General features: G+C 41.8%; 1 protein-coding gene across 1 annotated transcript in view; it reads left to right on the top strand.

Moving 5' to 3' along the window:
• Positions 1 to 24: 24 nt before the first annotated feature.
• LOC307078729 (solute carrier family 12 member 5-like) overlaps positions 25 to 18,616 on the top strand; it is a gene marked incomplete at both ends in the record, with an annotated part of 27,131 nt that continues 8,539 nt past the window's right edge. The window contains 8 exons of the mRNA XM_079740675.1: positions 25 to 79; positions 13,970 to 14,070; positions 14,447 to 14,587; positions 15,424 to 15,570; positions 16,797 to 16,851; positions 17,058 to 17,188; positions 17,516 to 17,763; positions 18,219 to 18,430. Coding sequence (XP_079596801.1) covers positions 25 to 79; positions 13,970 to 14,070; positions 14,447 to 14,587; positions 15,424 to 15,570; positions 16,797 to 16,851; positions 17,058 to 17,188; positions 17,516 to 17,763; positions 18,219 to 18,430 — 1,090 coding nt within the window. The remainder of the gene's footprint in view (positions 80 to 13,969; positions 14,071 to 14,446; positions 14,588 to 15,423; positions 15,571 to 16,796; positions 16,852 to 17,057; positions 17,189 to 17,515; positions 17,764 to 18,218; positions 18,431 to 18,616) is intronic.

Genomic DNA, 18,616 nt, shown 5'->3' with positions numbered 1-18,616 from the left:
GGAGGAGGAGGAGAGAGAGAGAGGATGCTCAACAACCTGACAGACTGTGAGGAAGGAGAGGGGGGACCCAACAGCCAGGGTGAGTGACGAAAGCAGTCAACTGTGTGTGTGTGTGTGTGTGTGCGTGTGTGTGTGTGTGTGTGTGTGTGTGTGTGTGTGTGTGCGTGCGTGTGTGCGTGCGTGTGTGTGTATGTGGGAGAGTGTGTGTGTTGGTCATGCATGCTTAAAATATGTTTCAAGGAGAAGATTCATACATTTCAAGGATGTGCAGAGAAATACTTTTCCTTGTATACATTTTTATTTTATTTTAGTTGTTTTGTTTTGTCCATGGGAAATACATCTGTTGACTTTCAACTTTCAGGCTGAAGGCTAATGGGACAAATGCATGTAAACGGTCCATGCACTTACCCATATTTATAGGTTCATGCACAAACCCATATTTTGCAGTAGAACACCTGCAACAAGGCACAGCCATGTTGAGTCGTGTTTAGCCCACAGGCGTAGTCCTCAATGTTCATATCAACAATGTAGCCAGATGATACACTTGCTCATGGCACATGGTATTAGCTGTATGTGTGTGTTTACTTGTTTCTGTGTGCTGTGTCTTATTCGTTCTGTGAACCACAATGGACTCTTTCACAGGTTGTCAATGGTAGAGTAAAGTTACTTCCCGTTAGTGTAATCATTTTTGGTATCATCTGTCACACCACCAGCATAATCAATGTATATTTACTTGACTAGTTGTGACTAGTGTCTATACTACACTGCCATACCTAAATTGAACTGACCCATAATAACAGTTATGGGCTACACATGTGTTTATGCTACTATCAAAAGGCTTCTTACAATTGTGAATGAAGGCCTGGCGGTGAGTCTGGAGAGCCTTGCCTTGTACTCTCAAGAAGTCATTCATGGCCATCCCATCAAGGCTCATTATGCCTCGGTCTACATCCCCCATTCACTACAATTCTAGCCTTGTTTACCTTGCATGTGTGTGTGTGTGTGTGTGTGTGTGTGTGTGTGTGTGCGCGCGTGCACGCGCGTGTGCGTGTGTGCGTGTGCGTGTGCGTGTGTGTCTGTGTGTGTGTGTGTGTGTGTGTGTGAGAGAGGGGGGATGAATATGTGTGCATCCTGTGCAATATGTATTATGTGATGGACAGATGATTTTAAACCTTTACTGCCAGACTTGGCTTTTCTCATAAAACCCGATTGTTCCAGAAGCTTAATATCTCATAGAAAATGGGATTACAAACTGGAAATAAAATTGACATCTCCGTACTTCATTCTGAAAGGGCAGTTCTCACTTTTGACAATAGATGTATGTCGTTTTATGATCCATGTCATGTCATTAAAGCTAGGGTAGGCATTTCTTTTTAGAAGCAGCACCAAAAATTTGGGTATCTTTGGCTGCCCATTCGGGCTGAATGAAACGATTGGACTACCTACCTGTCTGTCTACCTACCTAGTCGGTAACCTGCACACACTCTGTTCTTTGCATTCGTAGCGAAAGACTGGAGTTGTCCACAAGGCGAGGCCCAACTATTGCAAAACCTAGCGAGCTAGTCATATGTTTTGGGGGAGTGGCTTTGGAGGAAGACATGAGGGAGGAGGGTTGGGATGTTTTTGGAAAATCTAGCTAACCCAGGCAGGTTCCCCAAGGGGGCCTACCCCAGCTTTAAGTAGGAGCCAGGATGGATTTATTTAGGGCATTGGGTAGTGAACCCCGTGTTTATGTTATCTGCAGTGAATATTTATGATGTACTTTAATTCTATGGCATTTCATTTTTTATGGTGTGAAGAAGTGGTATTCTCATCAATACTTTTTTATCAATATTATTAATCAATACAAATGTTCAGCCCTCCCTGGGGTCCGCATGCCCGCCCCCCCCCCTTACCATTATGCTGTCACTCACTACTGCTGTATAGCGTGGTCTCCAACATAGACGACAGAATAGGTTGTCCAAAACAAACCTATATGAACATTTTAGCCCCATACTGATTGTTCGAGGAAACAGCAATCTGTCACGTATGTCAAGGTTCAGGACAATCGTATATATTCTCATTGGAGAAAGCCACATTTTAAGATTGTTAAATACATTTTGTTTAACAGGATAATCAGTGAAATGAACACCATTGTTAAATCTTTTTCTTTTTAATAAAAACTTAGATTTTCGAGTAACCCACTGGTGAAATTTTGGGACCGACTAGGACAACGTTTTTGGGGGGCAAACCTGAAGTTCATGTCTGATTTGCTTCTGCCGAAAAATACATTCCATGGTTCATTTTGTTACCGTTTGTTGTACAAGATAATCAAGTGTTAGTGCATCAATAAAGTAAAAGGAGGACGAATATGATTTTCAAAAGACTATTAAAATGCGCAACATGTGGGGTCGTAGACCTACAGGAAGTGTTGCAAACTCACTATTCACGGGGCACAGAATGACTTGGGAGTAAGATAAAGACGAAATAGTCTCTTTTATATGAATCAGGGCAATAAGGTTTAGTAAAATAGTAGATCATATACTATACATCTAGCCCTACCGGAAGTTGTGTAATTGCTAGGTGGCCTAGGGGTCAAGGAACCTTGGAGTGAGCAAGAGACCTGGGGTCTCTTTTTGATGAAAGGGGGCATCAAAGAAAAGTAAGATCATATATTTGGGGGCACTAGCCCTTGAGGAAGGAACTACAAAAGCCTCCAAAAATGCTCCGTCTTGTGACCTCTCAACCCACGGCCTACTATGAGATTTTGAGAAAGTGTCCCTCCACCACATACAGTTTACCAATCCACAGGCATATCTGATAATCAGACCTTTATCTCAAAAATAAAAATGAGCGAAATGCACAGGAACCTTTCAATATCAGTGATGCGGGCCCATTTTGACCATGTATATGAAAAACGTGTCCATAGGCCAGCAGTCTTTACACGCCTTAAGACTTTTATTACTGAGGCCCAGTATATGCATGTTTTACATATTTTCAAGGCCCGGTAGGGGAGGGTTATAGGTCATACCCCTTTTGGTGCCCTTTCAAGATGTACAGAGGTGCCAAAATGCATAAACATTTTCCCCTGGGTCCCAGGAATGACATATCCGGGAATTGTATTTCTAGTGCTTGCAGAAAAATGGTTTGACAAAGCCTCTATGGAGTGTGGCCTGCGAGACCTTATCAATCAGAATGTTGCGCAAAAGGCAGTTTTGGAGATGGAGGGACCTACTGCCCAGAGACTTGACAACCTTGATCCAGGGCCTGACTGACGCCCACACTGAACCTTGGCCCTTAGGGTTGGGGTTATTCCGCTGTGAGCGGCCCCATTTAGCAGAACCTCTAGGTTTTGACAGAGCGATGCCACGGCGCACCCTGGTTGATGGGTCTAAGTATGGCCCAGTTCCTGTTTTATTGATGCATTCAGCTTCAACAACATTCAGAGTGGCATTCATTTGTCAGGATTAACTTGATGAACAAAGCTTTGGAGTGGATTTTTCAGGAAGAAGCAAAGCAAACCTAAACTTCCGAGTTGCCCCCCAAAAACACATTGAACTAGTCCAAACCAAAGAGAAGAATAAAGGTCATCCCAGTGTCACTCGAAAATCTATGTGTTCATTGGAAGAACATTATCGATCAGCGGTATTCATGTGTCATGTTTATCATTAATCATTGTCATAATCATCTCAGGGGAGGCAAAGCGAACATAAACTTCCATTGTGTCCTTCTAATCCCTCCCAAAGAAGTATAAATGTCATCACTGGGAATGTTTTATTTGAAAGAACATCATAAGTTCCATAAAATGGTACTTAACACAACCGCTCAGCTGACGCAAAAACATTTATTCAAACTACATGAAAGCTGCATCCATATTAATCACCATGACAACGATAGGCATGCACATGCACCACCAGATGTGTGGCAACAAAGTAACAAGTCTAAACTTAATCAAGCATTCACCCATCTCCGAGAAGTTCTCAACCGCCGATGTTTGATACATTTATGTTTAGTTTCCGAGGCCCGGACCTTGGTGACCTTATAGCTGGCTACGGGCATGCATACGTGACGTATCGCTGTTTCCTCTGTCGTTTTAGACGACCCATACAATCCACCTATTCTGCTGTTTTGTTGTTTAGTTCTCAATAAAGTGTCTCGATGTGAAAAAGATTTTGAAAAATAAGCACCAAAAGTTTTCTAAACAACAGCATGAACTGATAATGAACAACGTATTAAGTTCAGTTTAGGACTACTAAAACAAAAAACACAAGTTTAAGTTTTGACTGGAAAGTCAGGGCTGATGTGTTGATGGCCATTTGCCCAGCAATAAAAAATAAAGCACTTCCCTCAAATCAATGAATCAGAACTACTCTAATGAAATATGGAATAAATAAACATAGGATTTCAGATTCTTATTGTTATATCAGAAACGATCAAAGTCCTTTTACCTCCGGCAAAATAAAGCTAGCCAATGATCTTCCACTTCCAATTCACTTTGTTCCCACAATTTCAGCTGAATGAACTAAAGTAAGCTCATTGATTTAAATTAAACAATGCCATCGCAGAGTAAACATTACATCACCTCAATTTAAATTAAACTAAATTAAGTAATTACATAGTTATGTATTGTCCTCCAGGGTGTTTAGAGTATGGGGTTCCCAGTAGAGTCTAGGAACACACTTTCCCAACTGGTGAAAATATAAAGACGTCAATCGAATCAGCGTCGTTCCAAGTTCTGGAAACGATAGCTTGTTTCTCACATCATAACTGTCCCATTGATAGTTCACTTCTTTCACTGAGATACTTTGCCATTGGTTGAATAAAGCATTTGTTATGTAATATGTTTTTTTAATTATGTCAAATTATCAAGATCAAATCCTAAACAAGGTGCGGACTCAGTTAACTCTCTGTGAAGCAATTCCAATATTAGAACTAAATGTACAAAATTAAAAAAATAATATTTGATATTTGTTTGTAGGTTTTTGCATTTCCTGCACACCAGTAATACAGTGTCCAAGGCTCTACCACTGATTTCAGCACCACAGTTATAGTAGTGAGTTATAGTACAGAAAATGTAAGCTTTGTTTTCTCATTCTAAAACATCTGCGCTTTCTAAATAGTCATTAGCTAATGTTACCCCCTGTGAAAAACATATTTCCATGCGCACATTTAATTTGCCTAATTACTTAATACCACGAACATCTTCATCGTGGTACAACCACAACAGCCATTTTAGATAAATTCCGCCCAATTAAACTGCCGGCATGTGTGGTGGGGGCTGGTGTTGGTGGCTGCAGATGCTGCTAGCGTCCTGCCTGTCCTTGTGTTTTTGGAGTAGTAGTAGGTCACAGCTACACTGGGGGCAGATGGCTCTGGACCAGGCCGTAGAGGGCATTTGGACTGGGAGAGATTAATGCTGCGCTGATGGGCCATGTTCAGACATGCACACTCACTTGTTGACATACATTGGTTAGAAAAAAAATATATATAAGTAGATCGATAGATATATTCCAAAATGATGTTTATAAAAAATCATTAAAAATATATATTGTAAAAAAAATCATATATGCTAATCTAAAATAAATATATTATTTGCTGGTAACAGGAGAAATGTACATCTCTGTCTATATATATAAATATATGCTGTTCCACTTTATATTTTGTTAAATATTTATTTTTAATCGTTATCTTAAAGAGTTATAGAAGTGTTATAGAAGTTATAAAGTAAACAATTATATAAAATAAAAGTCCTATCATCACATCCTGTGTGCCAGTAAAAACAAGCTGCTCAGTTTAAAGTAGGCCTACCATTCACTGCTATAATAGCAATGCAGGAACTGAATTGAGTCCTCTGCATGGCCATTGAGAGACCCCCCTCTGACCAATGGCTGCTCAATGTTATTCATCAACCATGATGAAGGGCTGTTAAATCCCAGGATAACCATTTTTCCCGTTACATACAACTCCTTAAGGGACAACGTTATTGGATGAAAGCAACTCTTGTCTGTCTGCCCTTTAACCTCTCACACTCTCTCCCTGTGTCTCCATCAGCCCTAATCTCTTCGCCAGCTGTTGTTGCTTCTAGTTGTGCTTCGCTTCTGAAGCAATTTGTGTTTCTAATAAAAAAACAAATCTACTGGTGTACCGCTGACCGATATGCCAACCAGACTTCTGCTGGGGGGGTAAAAACAACGCCCTTATAGGCCTGATTCATTGTGTTTTACTACCACTACTATAACACACGTATCTTCGCTTAATTCATGACTTCATGACATTCACAAACCTACGCATGCGTGTTGTTATATTCTGCTTCCTTGCGGAGCTGTCGGTCCTAGTACAAAACGAGCAGTGTTTATGTAACTTGTGTAGAGCGACTGTGATTATGTCATCGCAGACGAACACATGCATTATATAATATAAGGCAAAGCTTTTAATATCATAAAGGGGTTTTAATATTAAAGGCTTCCTAGTAATTTCTCTGAAGTTCTCTGATTTACGGCTTTGCTCTGTTGTGATGCATTGTGATGAGGAAAAATCTCGAAACAACTTCGACATGACCTCACTGCATAATCCAAACTCAAAACAATAATGCACATTTATAGAAAGAGGATAATGTTTCCAATACAAAGATTAAACAACATCAAATATGAAACACACGGCAACACAGCGGGCCCCAGCCCCAAACAAACCAGCAGGGTTTGGAGTGTGAGAGGTCAGAGGCATCAGAGGACCCATGATGTGTTGAGACTGGTAGGTGATGTTGATACTGTCTGTACCTATATCATTACTGCATCGTTCACATGCTGATCCTAAGATGTAGCCTCACATCGGCAGACCAACTCACAAGTGTGTATAATATTCTCCAACCTTTCGGTTATTTTTCAATTTCCAAGGGCCGTTATCAACAGCGACAGAACAAAATGCCGCTGGCAGCAATTGGACAGACCCAGAACCAATCAGAGCATCGGTACGCGTGATGTAGGGATAAGGGGTCAGTTGTTAAATTAAACTTTTATCAAATCCTCTCCATGTCAAAGCCTTGGGCCAAAGTATGGCCTAAAGCCCCCCACACACCACAGCTACAGAGCACAAACAGAAGCTGAGCTTTCTTCCGTTCTTCATCACACAGGGGGAAGATTCCGTTCCTTGTGAACTCACTCATCAAGGCCATTTCAATTGATTATCTGAAAAATAAATTGACTTAAAAAATGCCAGACAGAGGCGGCATTAAATAGACCCCATGCTCCAGCTATACCTGTGGTGTGGGAGTGCTCATTGATTAACATCGGAATGCTTGAAAGTGGACACACTTTACGCTTGCGCCCTCCGTGGCGCCCTTCGCTCTAGCTTTGGTGTGTTCAGCTACTTTTCCCAGGAGGACAAGTAGCTTAGTAAATAGAGCGCACTCCATATATGCTTATCCTTCTATCTTAACTCAATCGTCTTGTTCGCTTTCACCCCAGTTGTCTACGATTTGAGACGATTCAATCCCTGCTTCCTCATCTCTTCTCCTCTATTGGACAGATCTCAGTTGTCCACTGTTATATTTAGTTATTTTATAACGTTGTAGTATGAAAGGAAATGATCACTTCAAAGAAGGAATAATAAGGCATTTATAACTTCTTTTGTTCTTTCTTCTCAAGTTCACTAGGTTCCAATTGCAGACGCTCTATTAGCTGGGAGCATCTCTTTAATTAGTTGTGGCTGTCATAAGCGTGGATTGGTAGCGCTCCAGTGTGCTGTGATCAAAGCTGGATCAGTGCTGGATTTGATCTTTTGAATCTCTTCTTCCACTCAGAGCCGTGCTGACTCTTAACACGGAAATCATGTCTGCCATGCCCCCGGGGGAGAGGTTTTTTTGGGCAGCAGGACCTTGTTTGGTGGTATTTGCACAAAGACACAGACAGTGTCCCATTTCTGAAATGTTTCCTTCTCCCCTCCCCTGGCGTTCTTCTCCACATGAGTGCAGCCTGGTGAGGTTGCCACCATTAGATGTTCAACTTTAGACCACGTTCAGATGGTGACGATGTCCTTTGGACTGAGGAAAAAGTCATGAATCCCTTGTAGTGTTTCATCAGTCTGTTTAGTTCTTGTGCCAAAGCACTCTTTGTAAAAATGTAGTCCATCTATAAACAGCTTAGATAAGATTATATGACTGGGGTGGTTTCAGACCACCACCGCCTGAGGTTATTTGGGAGTATGTTCTTGACATATTTATTATGTCGTTTTGGTCCACGTTATTTATTGGTGCCAGACACAGTTGAGTTAACATGCTGATGACTCTGTCTCTCTCTTATGTGCCTTCACCTTTTAAACTTTTCCAGATTGGACTGTGCCAGCCAAAAATGGAGGATGTGATGATGAGAGCAGAGAAAGTACAGGGGTTCAAACGAATGTCTGTGATGCAATGCACTGCTTAATAGATTTCCAGTGCAGAAAATGGAAGAGGACTTCACACACTAAAGACAAAGAGCAGCCGCACAGCTGCAATCAGCAATTTGTGCTCGGCCCAGGTTGTCTTATGAATAAATAGTGTTTTATTGAGTCTAATGGTTCTCCCGCATTTGTTTGACTACTGGCCATTGCTGTAGAGCTGAATGCATGAGAAGCAAGAAAATAAATTCAATTTTTTTTCAATCAAACCAAAATGGGGCGTGCAAATTTAACACAACAGTTAACTATCACATCCAATCAAAACGTTGAAAAACCAACATATATATTACATTTGTTACTGTGTGTGTGTATATATATATATATATATATATATATATATATACACACACACATATATACATATATATATACTTTTTTGTAATATTTGAAATGGGCAGAGGCTGCCTCATTTCCCGTCTGTACTGGTTTGCTTTATTACCAAAGCCTCAAAAAGAAGAACACTAATCTTTTATAACATGGCGCTTTGGGGACTAGAGGAGCTGGATTAAGAAAAAAAACACAGGATTATTAACAAATTACCGGAGGCCATTTTAGTTTTAAATAATTATAATTTTAGCTGTACAATGAGAAATAATGTAAAATTCGGCCTTTACTTTTACACCTCTCTAGTTTGTTAGAAATGTAAAGTTTTCTTATGTGATATAGTTTATTTTTATTTATTTTTGTAGGGCCATTTTTAAACATTCTGAATCCATTTTCACATACTTCAAACTCAGAAACTAAATCCACATGTTTTTGACAATCTCCACCAAACAGTTTATGAGAACTCTCTCTCTCTCACACACAATAAACTCTAGAGGTGTTGACATTGACGTTGGTGTCTGGACAGGATGTTTTCCCTTGTCTTCTAAATCAAACGTTTCGGTGCTGGCACCAGAGTTTGCATTTTGCAGTTGGCCAAGGAGGGTTCCAAAGAATGGGAAAACGATGCAATCGTTTTAGTACCACACTGTGCTGGATCAGAGATGAATTTTCACACATATCACAAATTTGATGGTTGTTTTCAATAGAGACATTATCGTTTTCCCTCACCCGGCAACATGATTGGGCGAAATACTCCAGTAGCGAAAGAAAATGGAACATTGCGTTCATCCAGATCGGAGCTCCTCTGCCATCAAACTTAAGCTGTCGGATATATGATTTGCGAGACTTTCTTTCTTTCTTTTTTCCTTTTTTCGTCTTTCCTGGCTCACGTTTGTCTTTGCTGACCTCTCAATACCCGTCTTCACTGTCCAAAAGAAGGATAGCATAGCTTTCAAGACGAGATGTGTTTCATCTCAGCTGGAAGGCTGCCTGTTCACAGTGAGACACCCTCCTGAATGCCAAGGGACAAGTAGAGAGAAGATATGGAGAACAAAATACATGAGGAATACATCTGTGGCCCAGACGAGAGCATTCAGGTGTATTAACAGTCCTCCCGAGCCAGCGGGAGACCTAAACGTTTTCCAGCATGTGAGACGATGCATCGTATATACCATTAAGCAGACCTTATTTACAAAAACCAGGGGAAGCCAAGGGTTCTTTGATCAGAGCACTTAATAAACAAATCATGTTGATGAAACAAGCCCCGGTCTGTTTTTGTGATCCCAAGTCCTATATCGCCAGGAAGGATGGGAGTGCGACATGTGCTCTTCATCATCGGTCATGTGTACCTCATATGATTTATGCAGCGTTTTAGAGCCCATGTATTGATTTAATCATTCGCATTCTCTCTGTCTGAGAACAGGCTTATTGAAGTATTAATTACGAATGCTGTGAGGAAGGAACAGCCGTGAAGTATTTGTCGAGATCATTAAACAACGGAAAATAATCAGTAAAACATATTCAATATAAAATATGGCAAACTGTTTGTTTTATATTTAATGCATGTCCTCAAATGGAAATAAATGGTAATGGTAATGGTAATGACAATACAAGGATGACGTCAATCACTTCTACACAAAATGTACAGCAGCTAGTGAAGAATGAACTATTACCACAACGACGACTAGCAAGGAAATAAACGTTAAAATTAGACAGCATTATTGTTCATCATATAGTCTCCATTGTTGTTTTGGATTCTGTGATATGATGGAAATGTGAACTGGATTTAGAACACTATCATGTTTTGTTGTACTCAAAAGAGTGGAAATAGTGGTAGTCAGGCAACCTGTGCACCATAGAACCTTATAGCACAGCATTGTTAAATACTGGATCCTGATTGGTTAATGACGTTCAAAGTGTCCATTATTTTTTAACGGTTTAACCTTTTTAAAGTTCTGAATCAGCACACTTCAAATCCAACATCCACTATTCACAAGTTGTTTCCTTGACAACGCAAACACAAGATAATCAAAGGGCCACGGAAGAATGTTTAAAAATAAACCTTCAGGTTTACAACCACCAATATCCCATCATTATTGGTGATCATTTGAAATCAGTGGTATAAGAGGTATGAACCACAGCGGGAGTGTTGTGTTTTATTCCTCTTGCGGCCGGTGCTGCAGCCCGAGGTGAAGCCAACCACTGAAGGGTTTTCCTGTAGAGACGGATGTGAAGGAACAGCCTTCCATTAGATTATTAACCAGGTCTCCTCCTGCGCAGGTCGTTCTGGGCGGTGGAAGCGAGTTCTGGGGAGCTTTGGTTTGCCCACCATCCACCATCCAATAGTTTTTTGGGTGGTTCAGTGGGCTCCAGCAGCTGTAGGATAATCTCCCTGAGCCTGTCCTATTAAGCTTTTAAAAGCCAGTATAAACTGTCCATTTTGTAATAGCCCTGACACATCAAGGGTACAATCTGCCCCAACCGGCCCGCCCTTTGCTTTATCTGTGTTGTTTGGGCCAAGTCACAGCCAGGCCTTTGCTGTGCTGCTGTGGCCGGGGGGAGGATTCATCTGGATGCGTGTACCTCTTCTTTACAATGCTATTAAGCGGCTAACCAGTGTTATCCTCATGTCCCGATGTTGATCCTGAGTCCTGATCCTCCGTGCCTGTGTCCGCTCCACTGCACATTCCTGCTCATCTGCTCACCGAGACTCAACAGATCAGACTTTTGCTATCTCCCTGTGACCGTGCCTGTGTGTGTCTGTGTGTGCGTGTGTGTGTATGTGTGTGTTTGTTGGTCTGACTGTGTGCCTGTGTGTATGCGTTGTTGTGTGTTGTGAGTTGTTGCATACTTTTCTTTCCTTGCTTATCTTCTATTTCACTCGTTTCCTGTTTTCAAACCACTATTTGAAGCTGCTAATCTGCCATGGATCGTTTCATTTCAAAGAGTTTCATTAATCCCAGCAGACACAGACTCATCTCCTTTGAACCCACAGACGAGTCGCTCCAAAGGAAGAGCCAAGACACACCAAGCACTAAGGTCACGTCATGATGTCATGTCCTGCCAGAAACCGTCACAGTGAAGCTCTTACACAGCATAAGAATGGAGAATGACTTATAGGATTTCTAAGTTAAATATGTCTATTGAATTTTGGTTTCATTGAGTCTGAGTTTCAGTTCCTGACTTTATTTTTAGACTTTTTGTTGGGGCCTCATCATTACATGACTGTAATGATTGTGAACATTGATCTGTTGCTTGCGTTTTCTTTTTGGCTACTAAAATCCTTGGGTTGTATTCTTTTTGAATGTAATATTTGGGTTTGGTGAATTTGTGGAGGAGGACTCCCTCAGTGGCATTGCTGTGAAAGATATGTAATGGATATGTATCAAATCCCACAAAAATGTGTACAATACCTGGCCCATCCAGCACACTAGTTGCCAAGGTATATGGTTGTTTTCATTGATTTGAGCCCATTCCAATAGTCAATGAACTGTTGCTTGTTCTCCTAAATATACAACCGCTCAGGATAGGCATCAGTGATTCTGTAAATGTGCGCCAAACCTTGTAAAACTTGAGAAGTATCTAGAAGGTGTTGAGCTAATGAACTTTAGACCAATGCCCGCCACCTTAACATCTGTGTACAGATTGAAAAGCATTACATTTCCCTCCTGTGGCTTCTTTGTTTCATTCTAGATGATATGATAATGAATGTTGATTTATTGCTAAATTCCTATGGGCATCCTTACACAATGGACGGTAGCAGGAAGGCACATGTGGAGCTGCAGTGGTAGACAGCCCCGTCATAAGCGGGAGGGCACTGACATGAGGAGCTATGCACGATGTGCCGGCAGGCAGCAGGCAAAGGTCAGCGCAGTAGCCATGCACACAGAGCTTATTTGGCTCAGCTAATTCTCTCTCTCTCTCTCTCTCTCGCTCTCTCTCTCTCTCCCTCTCTCTCTCTCTCTCTCTCTGTCTCAAGAGCAATTTATTAACTATGATGGTACTATCTATTAGGGAATAGAATATACAATAGTATAGTATATTTCACACACACACACACACACACACACACACACACACACACAAACACAAACACACACACACACATATCACCTACAAAGCACTACCTAAACATTATTCGATATTCAAAGTGAATTTACTCTTAGCCGAAAGCTGAAATGGGAATTATGTTAGGATTCTGAAAATGATAGTGGATTACCGAATATCCAGGTTGTTGGGCACATAAAAAAATAAAGAATACACCTGAATATTTTATATTATGATATGTTATCTGCTATGAGATTGCTCAAAAAAGAGATTGACATCTGGAGTTTGAGGTTATATTTGCATCACTTCGGGCAGTACGGCAGATCTTAACGTTAACACCACCCACCACAAGAAGCAAAATATGTTCTGCTTCTTCAGAATACAGATCTATGATAGCATAGATATTTTCAATTCTGTGCAGAAATTATGGCTTCATAAAATCCTTACCTACAATACTATACTAATACTCAAATCCTTATGCGACTTCAAACATCAGAAAATGTACATGTAACGGTTCTTTTATATGGCTAGTATTATGTCGCGTGAGAGGAATTGTTTGGAATTTATTTTGCTGTTAAGATTGGTATTTGGTGTTATCCCACTGTAACCTGGGGAACAGATTGCAACTGTCTGTGTTTGTTGTGCTGTTCAACAGTTGAAAAGTAGAGTTTTTCTCCCACCTTGTGGTACCACATATACCGCCAGTTTCTGCCTTGAACAGAACCTCACAATATGTACCAATTTTGCGCCAATCACAGCAGTACCCCGTTGTTCAGTAAATGTTTATCCTAATTTACACTTTTAAGGTCTGCATGAGGTCTCAAAGTTTATGTTGTTGCATCTTATTTTGGCGTGTGGCCAGAATCGATTGTGGGGTCTGGCCAGGCCCCACATGTCTTTAACCACCAGGGTTAATTTGAGGCCGTGTGTGTGTGTGTGTGTGTGTGTGTGTGTGCGTGTGTGCGTGCGTGCGTGCGTGCGTGCGTGCGTGCGTGCGTGCGTGCGTGTTCACTAAAAGAAATCTCCCTTTCATTTAAAAGCACAGTTGAGGATCATAAAATCCCAAACATAAACTCCGTGCTGGTCCCATATTATGGGTTTAGTTAATTTGTCTCAATATGTTTTGTGCGTGTGAACTGTGTCTGTAAAAAGAAACAGAGTCAAGTGTTCCCATCTCTTCCAGCAGATGGCAACCCTAAGGAGAGCAGTCCCTTCATCAACAGCAGTATGGCCAGTGACATGGAGAAAAGCCAGCAATACGATGGCAAGAACATGGCTCTGTTCGAGGTGACCATCCATCAGTTAAACTCCCTCTTATTGTTCCACCTTAATATATATTAATAATAATAACTATGGCACGCACTTTACATACATTTTAAAACCATCTGTATACCAGATAAGTAAACATACATATATACATGTATATTCAGACATATGCCTATATGTCTGTATATGTCTGTATGAATAGAAATAGATCTTTACGTATACACATGCAAACATATCGAATCCTTAGAATTAGTGGTATGGTGGGTAATGATTGAGGAGAGAAAAGGCCCCGGTGGAGATGAGTGGTGAGACAGGGCGTACCGGTCACCATGACTCCCTGGCCTCCACCGGACCATGTGTCTGATCCTTTGTCTGCGTGTCCGCCTCCGTCCCGCAGGACGAGATGGACACCAGCCCCATGGTGGCCTCTCTGCTCAGCAGCCTGGCCAACTACTCCAACCTGCCTACCGGGAGCAAGGAGCACGAGGAGGCCGAGAACAACGAGGAGGGCCCTCGGCCCTCCAAGAAACCCATCAAGGTAAGACCGCTGTGGGTCCTGAATGGGTGGACGTTTGACCCCGACACTGTCCCTAAGCCTTACCCTATCGCCAATCTTCACTCTGGGTTTACAGCAGTAATGTTGTGATAAGATTGTATTGACCCGTTTGAAGATACGGCATGGGATCCCTTTATTACTCTGCTGTCTGTTTGTGTGACGCCGCAAGCGTCCAGTATAAACCATTAATGGATGACCCATGGTTATTAAAGAATAACCTAGGAACTGCATCATACCAGGAAAACGAGCACATTGATTAATGCAGGTGTGGCAGGTGAGTGTAGCTGCTTCTGATTGGCTGGGGTTAGAGACAGGTGCTTTCACTTGACATAGTTCAGAGGAAATTCTATGTTGGTGTTCGGTTGCTCTTTTGTCCCATTGTGCCAGACTGTCTCTTTATAATTCTACAATAAATGGGGGGTTGGAAAAGGCATTGGAAACCCCTTTCTAAACTGAACAAAGAGTGTGTTTCCTCCTCCCCACAAAGTAGTGTTTATTTGCGTTTGAATAGAGTTAGCTAATCAGCCATCTGCCCAGGATTTGAAATTATGCGTTCATTTGGGATTATTGGGCAATATAACGCATTCAAAGGCTGACATGGAAAAAAAACATTGAATAAGCAAAAACCTTTGTTTGTCTATAACTGTCATATAAACCTAATGTAAAATAAATACCATCACTTTACTGCCTTTTACTGCTTGTCATTTTATGTCATTGCTTGTAGTTGAGGTTTAGCTTCAATCTTAATTTCTTAATCTAAACTAATTTAAATCTTTTGTTTAATAAAAGTATTTCTACATGTATGTGTTCCACCCCAGGCACCACAGTTGGGCACTCTGATGGGCGTGTACCTGCCCTGCATCCAGAACATCTTCGGGGTCATCCTCTTCCTCAGAATGACCTGGATGGTGGGCATCGGGGGCGTCCTGGGCTCATTCATCATCGTCTTCATGTGCTGCTCTACAGTGAGTTGGGGACTACTCCCTGTCACTGACGATCACTACTGTTACTTATGAATGCTACTGTTAATAGGATGAGTAGAACCAATAGAAGCAGTCGATCCCTCTTGGGAAGGCAGGGGACTTGATGGAATGACAGCCGTTCATGGTGCTTATTACAGTAACCAGGAACGCGATAAATAAAGAATTGGCAAGATCAGGTCCAAGAACTTTTTCCTTCCATCCTGCTGTCCGTCTTCCTTGTTTGATGTCAGGAAAAATACTAGCAGGTAAAATAATGGCACACAACGAAGGCTTCAAAATCACACATGGCATGATGAGTGCCCCTTGACTGGATTTAGTTTATGTGCTCATTAATTCAGTTTGGGGAAAGGACATTTTTATTCTCAACTCATGCATAACAAAGTTCACACACAGTCCGCCCTGCTTGTGTTGTGGCTTTTGTTGTGATGAAGACTCACTGAGCACCTCTTAGTAATAATAATAATAATACCTAGCGGTCCTCCGGCTGTAGGTAGAGTGACATGTTGTCTCTGTCCCTGAGAATCCTGTGCATGCAGCGGTCACATCTGATCATCCTCCCAGCGTGGGGCTGGCCGTATAAAACCAAGATAGGGCTCTCATCCACCCGCCTCATGGACGAGTGGACTACCTCATTAAATGGGCCATTAGAGAGTCATTTAACACCATCTCTAAGCCCTTGTGCCAAGGATAGCCGAGCTGTGGGATAATATTAACTGGATTACTTGTGTTGATCGACACAGCTGCAGACACGTCACTCTAGAGGCATCAACATGCACATGTCTGTCTGCCGCAGGCTCACATTTGTGGTCATCATCCCTTCCATTGATGCCAGTTGAACTCATAGCCGTTACATGTTTAAATGTTTACCTTGTTACACTCAACCAACAGGCCGAGGTTACATAAATTACAGATGTTTGTTTGTTTTTGGGGATGCTATGTTCAAGGCTCAAGGATGATATATCTCTACCTCTTATTTCCTGCTGCCTGACTGAACTTTGATGTTGTATCGTATACCTATTCGAGACTCTAGTAGTTTATTTCTGCATGCACAAACAAGCCCAAATAGAGCTTGCTTATTGAGAAGTAATATAATGGTATTCTTTCCCCACATATTGGTTTATTTGAGATGAAAGAAGATGCATAAACAAGTCCTGATTGTTGTTGGGGCTGATTTGCTTCAGGATGAGACTAAACAATTTCTCTCACAGACCATGCTGACAGCCATCTCCATGAGCGCAATCGCAACCAATGGAGTTGTGCCAGGTGAGTGGTTTATGTGTGTGTGTGTGTGTGTGTGTGTGTGTGTGTGTGTGTGTGTGTGTGTGTGTTTGTGTGTATTTGGATTCATGCTAGTCTATCTCTGTTTGTTTATGTGTGTGTGTATATGTGTGTGTGTGTGTGTGTGTGTGGTTGTGTGTGTGTGTTTGCTTGTGAATGAACCTAAAGTTGTATGTGTTTGTGTCCCACAGCTGGTGGCTCATATTACATGATCTCGCGCTCCTTGGGTCCTGAGTTTGGTGGTGCAGTGGGAATCTGTTTCTACCTGGGCACTACTTTCGCGGGTGCCATGTATATTCTGGGCTGTATTGAAATCCTACTGGTAAGATGGATAACTTTTTATGTGTTCAGAATATTTCAGCTTTGATCTGAAGTTTGACCAATCAAATAACATGCATAATTTTAATTAAATTAATTATAAGTTGTTTTGCTGCATACATTTTTATCCTAACAAACACAATTGTTTTTCATCGTAACCAATATATGCAACAACCATCTATTTACAATAAATGTATTTATCATTTATTGTAAATAGATGATTATTATTAAATAATCACATTCAAATTCCAAACTCTTTCCTCCTTCCTCCTCCTCCTCCTCCTCCTCCTCCTCCTCCTCCTCCTCCTCCTCCTCCTCCACCTCCCTGTAGATCTACATCGTTCCTCAGGCGGCCATCTTTAAGATGGAGGGCCTGGAGGGGCCGGAGGCGGAGGCGGCGCTGCTGAACAACATGCGGGTGTACGGCAGCCTGGTGCTGGGCCTCATGGCCCTGGTGGTGTTCGTAGGGGTCAAGTACGTCAACAAGCTGGCGCTGCTCTTCCTGGCCTGCGTCATCTTCTCCATCCTGGCTGTGTACGCCGGGGTCATCAAGACCGCCATCGACCCCCCCGTCTTCCCGTAAGCTGGACGGCCTTTTCTACATTGTTCATGTGCGCCATGGCGGCCATCTTTGAATTGTTGTTGTTTTTGGGATTTTAATATGATTATAATTATAAATATTGAAATTATTAAAATTGGGGTAGGCAATTTCAAGAAACCAGCCAGAGTAGGTGTGAATTAGTAAAGCCGGTCTTTAATATCATTAATGAATTAATGAATACAAATGTCTAACATTATTATAATGCATAAATATTTAGAAGTAGTAGTAGTAGTACTAACTGTATTATAACTAGCAGTATTAGTATTAGTAGAGGTAGAATAATATGTGACACATGACAAACATGCTATTCACAATTTCATTGAATGGAATGGCCTGAATTGAATTCACATAAATTGAAATCGGCTATAATGGAAAATGAACGAACTGGCTTCCACCATACTAACCAACGGCCTGTGTGGACCCATCCTCACAGAGTCTGTATCCTGGGGAACCGGACGCTGCTGACTAAGGCCTACGACGTGTGTGCCAAGACGGTAGAGTTGGACAACGACACGGTTCCCACCCAGCTGTGGAGGACTTTCTGCGACTCAGACTCCCTCAACGCCACCTGCGACGAGTACTTCAGCAACAACAACGTCACGGAGATCCAGGGCATCCCAGGGGTCACCAGTGGCATCCTAGCAGGTACCCCAAGTTAATAGCACTGTGAACGTGAGTGTTATTAGCCGTTACAAGCCGTTTTGAAGATCTGCCTCTTCTGACATCACAAATAGGCGTGTCCACCTAGAAATATGACGGATAGATGAGCAACGTTTGCTACAGTCCACTGGGTAAGCTGGTAGACTGATCTATCCAGTGTACGTCTAGGTG

This window comes from Pollachius pollachius (genome assembly GCF_949987615.1).
Source record: "Pollachius pollachius genome assembly, chromosome: 8".
NCBI classification, from domain to species: Eukaryota; Metazoa; Chordata; class Actinopteri; order Gadiformes; family Gadidae; genus Pollachius; species Pollachius pollachius.
This window is presented reverse-complemented; position numbering and strand designations above follow the sequence as displayed.